General features: G+C 44.4%; 1 protein-coding gene across 1 annotated transcript in view; it reads right to left on the reverse strand.

Moving 5' to 3' along the window:
- ARHGEF33 (Rho guanine nucleotide exchange factor 33) overlaps nt 1-5,223 on the reverse strand; it is a 58,728-nt gene that overhangs the window by 39,678 nt on the left and 13,827 nt on the right. The window contains exon 5 of the mRNA XM_003795670.2: nt 4,722-4,864. Coding sequence (XP_003795718.1) covers nt 4,722-4,864 — 143 coding nt within the window. The remainder of the gene's footprint in view (nt 1-4,721; nt 4,865-5,223) is intronic.

Consider the following 5,223-nt stretch of genomic DNA (forward strand, 5'->3'; position numbering starts at 1 on the left):
TTAACTATGATGGTGGTGACAGTGGTGATGATGGTCATAATGGGTGAAGACAGAATAATACGGTTAACATATAAACCAGACCCTAGCACTTAGCCAATGCCTTCCCATTTCAGTGTAAAAGCCGAAGTCTTTATAATGACCACACAGAATATCTATGTCCTACCTGTGACCACTGTTTCCTTTTTTGGGTTTTTTGTTTGTTTGTTTGTTTGTTTAGAGACAGAATCTCACTTTGTCACCCTCGTAGAGTGCCATGGCATGACAGCTCACAGCAACCTCAATCTCTCGGGTTTAAGCAATTCTCTTGCCTCAGCCTCCCAAGCTGGGACTACAGGTGCCTGCCATAACACCCAGCTATTTTTTGTTGTTGTTGTCATTGTTGTTTAGTGGGCCCAGGCCAGGTTTGAACCCGCCAGCCCTGATGCATGTGGCCGGCACCATAACCACTTAGCTACAGGCGCCTTTTGTTGTTTTGTTTGAGACAGATTCTCAGAGTCTCACTTTGTCCCCCTCAGTAGAGTGTTGTGGTGTCACAGCTCACAGCAACCACAGCCTCAAACTCTTGGTCTCAAGGGATTCTCTTGCCTCAGCCTCCCAAGTAGCTGGGAATACAAGTGCCTGCCATGATGCCTGGATTTTTGTAGAGAGGGGGTCTCACTCTTATTCAGGCTATTCTCAAACACCTGAGCTCAGGCAATCCACCTACTTTGTACTCCCAGAGTGTTAGGATTACAGGTGTGCCCGCCCCTGTTTACTTTTTTTTAACCACATCTCCCATTGTCTCCCTGTTCCCTCTGCTGTAGCCCCACTGGTCTTCTTGCCAATCCTTGAATATATCCATGGCCTCGAATATATTAGTCACGTTCACAGCACCTCAGCACTGGCTGTTCCCTTCTTTTCCTTGGTGTCCATAAGCAAATTTTCTCATTTCCTTCAGGCCTTTACCTGTCATTTATCCAAAATTACAATCTTTCTTTACTAATTTTTTCTTAACTTACCACTATCTAACATGCTACATGTTTCTTATCTTGTTGATTATCTGTGTTCCTCAGAACAAAGGCCCCATGAGGGCAGATATTTTTGTTTTGTTCCCACCATGTGGAACAGTGCTTGGCATGGATGGAGGGGAGGATGGATGGATAGATGGATGGATGGATGGATGGATGACCAGATGGCTGAGTAGAGGAACCATTGGATGCTATGAGAGTCTATTAGAGGAGACTTGACCTGGATTTGGTGGGAGGAGGACTGGATATCAGGAAGGATAATGTCAGGGATATTCTCTAATATCTTGTAATTTACACTGCAGCCCATGGCAGCATTTACATCACATGGGAAACATCATGTTAGCATTGCAGAATCTCAGGCCCCGCCCCAGACCTGCCGAATCAGAATCTCATCTTAACAACATTTGATCAATGTGACATTAAAGCGTGCACATCAAGGCTCTGGTCTAGGGAACGTGGCGTGGCGTGTGTGCAGAAGTGCCTGGGACCAGGAGGGAGAGGGAGACAAAGAGAGGGAATGGCATCTGGACAGGGCCAGAGGCCACAGAACATGTAGCAAACTGCAGGACCAGAAAGAGCATCAGAGCGGTTGGAATGTAGACATAGAACACGAGGGTAAGAATGGTAAACGCAAGGAGAAAAGTAGAGGTGCGTTGACACATGGGCTTGTCAACTGTGTAAAGGAGTCTAGACTTTATTCTGAGGGCAGATGGGAATCAAAATAAAATCTAAGAATGAGCAGCCAGAAAGTCGGAGAAAAATCAAAGAAGGACAGTGTCTGCCAGAGGAAAAGAACATTTCAAGAAGGCAGGTATCAAGGGTTTCAAAAACTATCAAGAAAGGTGAGGAAACAGTTTTTAGTGGAGTGGTGAAGATGGAAGGCAATATGGAAACATTTGAATAAATAAGAGGTTAAAAAAAAAAGAGGAGGTGGCTAATGGAACCACAACCACAGATTGGCTTTCGATTGTCTCGAGCAAGAATAGGTCAGGAGGGGCGGGGTGAACTAATTTCCTTGGAGGGGAAAGAAACCCAAAGGCAAGGTAGAGCTAGTTTTGTAAAAGGACATTTTCAAACTTGCGCTTATAATTGTAGTTATGCAATTATAAGGTATATAAATGAAGTTTTGGCATCAGAGGACCCACATAAGGGGTTTGCCCTCTCGAAAATAGTTACCACTAATAGTTAATTTAAATCCACGTGGGCAATGAGGTCATCAGATCAGCTGTTTTCAGTGGATTTAGCAAATCCTCCAATTATTCCTTTGCCAGGAGACAGTTATATATTGTTTAAAATTGCAGATATGTGCCTTGCAAATACGCGTTTCAATCTTTTATCTTGTGGACGTGCTTAGCTACTCTGAACTCTGCATTGATCTTTTCCTTTCCAAGCCCATCCTGTACTCTTTTCCAATAATGAGCATCCTTTTATGTCTTGTTCTCTGTGTCCTGGAGGGAAGAAAATAGAGCCACCTGCAATGGATCTGCTTCCCAGATGGATCGAGTGCGTTTTCCCAGACCATCAGTCTCTAAAATAACTGATCAAATGAGTAAAAAAACATTGAAAAAGGTAATCTGTCTCACATGTCACTGTGCTAAATAAAAGGAAAAAAAGAGAAGGAAAAAGAAAAACCATACGCTGTAGCATGCCAATTAAAAGGCATGTGGTTGGCTCGGTGCCCGTAGCTCAGCAGGTAGGGTGCCGGCCACATATACCGAGGCTGACGGGTTTGAACCTGGCCTGGGCCTGCTAAACAACAATGACAACTGCAACAACAACAAAAAAATAGCCAGCTGTCGTGGTGGGCACCTGTAGTTCCAGCTACTTGGGAGGCTGAGGCAAGAGAATCTCTTAAGCCCAAGAGTTGGAGGTTGCTGTGAGCTGTGATGCCATGGCAGTCTACGGGAGGCTACAAAGTAAGACTCTGTCTCAAAAAATAAAAAGAAATCATGTGATTTAGCCCTTAAGATTATGTTATTCAGAATATATTTATCATCTATAAATGTATAAACCAAATTGTTCCATAAGCTGTAAGGACAGAAAACCACCAACCCTGCCTTGGAGGAGCTTACACTTGGTTGAGAAATCACTGAGCCTATCTTTTGAGGACTTCCCATATGAGATCAAAAATAATAGCAACAGTCACCTAAACAATGTTAATATCGGCTTGGCGCCTGTAACTCAGCGGTTAGGGCACCAGCCAGATACACTGAAGCTGGCAGCTTCGAACCTGGTCCAGGCCTGCCAAAGAACAATGACAACTACAACCACAAAATAGCCGGGCACCGTGGCAGGTGCCCGTAGACTCAGCTACTTGTGAGGCTGAGGCAAAAGAATCACTTGAGCCCAAGAGTTAGAGGCTGCTGTGAGCTGTGATGCCACTGCACACTATGGAGGGTGACATAGTGAGACTCTGTTTCAAAAAACAAAACGAACAAAATAATGTTAATATCTAAATTCATTTTTCTGTGCACAAGTGTTTGCTGGACATTGCTGAGGATACAAGGATGTAGTAAACGTTTTTTGTTTCATTTGTTTTCCTGAGTTGAACACAGGTTAACAACTCAAACTCGGACGTCCCTTGGAAAGCCAGTTTCTTCAGTGCTGCCAGAGCGCAACCTTCCGACACCTGTTCTAACATGCCTAAGATCAGGGATGTTGAAACCACCTTTACAAACTGATGAAAGGGGTGTAAAGCAGAAACTAAAGTAAGGGCCCCAAAACTCTGTGAAGGAACAGGCTCAGCTGAAATCATCAGCCACTGTCCCCTCTTTTGCTTGGTAATAGCCACACTCCCCTTGTTTGCTTTTCTGTAATTGCTACGCTAGAGGGCGCTGCTGGTAGTTGTAAAGATTCTTAACTTTTCTCTAAAGATACAACATCACCTGTTTAGGACGTTGGAGTGGTTTTTTGAGATAACTTTTCAGGATTATCGAACCACCCAGACCAAGAAACTGACTCAGCTGGTCTTGGACACCTCAGCCAAGGAACTACATTCCAGTGGATTTTCTGACCCATCCAGACAACAGCCCCTACCAAAGGACTGCTGATTCCACCCTGAAACCAGCCAGTCAGCAGCCCCTGACTGCCAAGGCTCTGCTCACCAAAATGCATCAGGAAAAAACAAAACAAAACAAAACACTTCTCCCCCCAGTTCTCAGGGAGGCTGATTTGAGAAATTCCTCCCGCCGTCCCGCTGAGCACTGTGTGGGATAAACTCTTCCTCTGCTGTAACCTGCCATCTGTGGGTATTGGCTTCCTCTTGGGCAGCAGGCAGACGAATCTGGTCCTGCGGCAGCAATGTGGCTGGTGCCTGTTTCATCCCATGGACGGCACCAGCTCGCGTTCTCCAGACCAGTGCTGAGTTAGACCACCAATAAAACAACTTATCAGACCAAATAATTTTTTAAGAACTTTCTTTCATGGTTGGTATAGTATTGATCATGCGATTATTTTTAAACCAATTGGAACTTAGAAGTAGCCAGATTAGTATTTTCTCCAAAAAGAAAAATCTTTAAAACTGGACAGACTCTCGTGGTCTCTCAGATCCTCTCAAACCTTCTAAATTCCAGTTATCAAAGGAAAAATTCCAGCCAATATACCATTTGGCTCTTAAAAGAATGAGGGACTTAAAAGCCCATTCTTACTATTACTTAAGCCCTAGGAATCAGAGGAAACAATGCTTGTTACTGCTGGGTGACTGGTGGGTTGTACCTTTTTCATAGGCCTGAGAAGGCAAAATGTTAGTAAAGTCCTCACTTGGAAGAACAGGCTCGGGGATGTTGATGGAGCGGAAAGGACTGCCTTGCGCTTGTGCAGGCCCCACCTGCGAGCTGTGTTCTTCTTTCTGAGTTTTCCTAGGAAAGGGAAACAAAGACAAGGCCAGTTTAGATCTCAATACCTGAGAAGTGAGGAGGAGATTCTGTTCAGGACAACTCAAGAAAATGTCTGAATTATTAGGTCGAACCACATAAAGTGCTGTTTTTTGTAAATTAAAAATGGTCCAATACTAGCAACCCACATGGTTGAACTTACTGCATCACCTAAGCTGGAGAAAAGACTTCAGATATCTACAATTCACCCTCTTTTTTTTTTTTTTGAGACAGAGCCTCAAGCTATTGGCCTGGGTAGAGTGCTGTGGCATCACAGCTCACAGCAACCTCCAACTCCTGGGCTCAAGCAAGTCTTCTGCCTCTGCCCCCCAAGTAGCTGGGAC

Source organism: Otolemur garnettii, unplaced genomic scaffold (assembly GCF_000181295.1).
Source record: "Otolemur garnettii isolate 467f Iridium unplaced genomic scaffold, OtoGar3 scaffold00095, whole genome shotgun sequence".
Classification (NCBI taxonomy): Eukaryota; Metazoa; Chordata; class Mammalia; order Primates; family Galagidae; genus Otolemur; species Otolemur garnettii.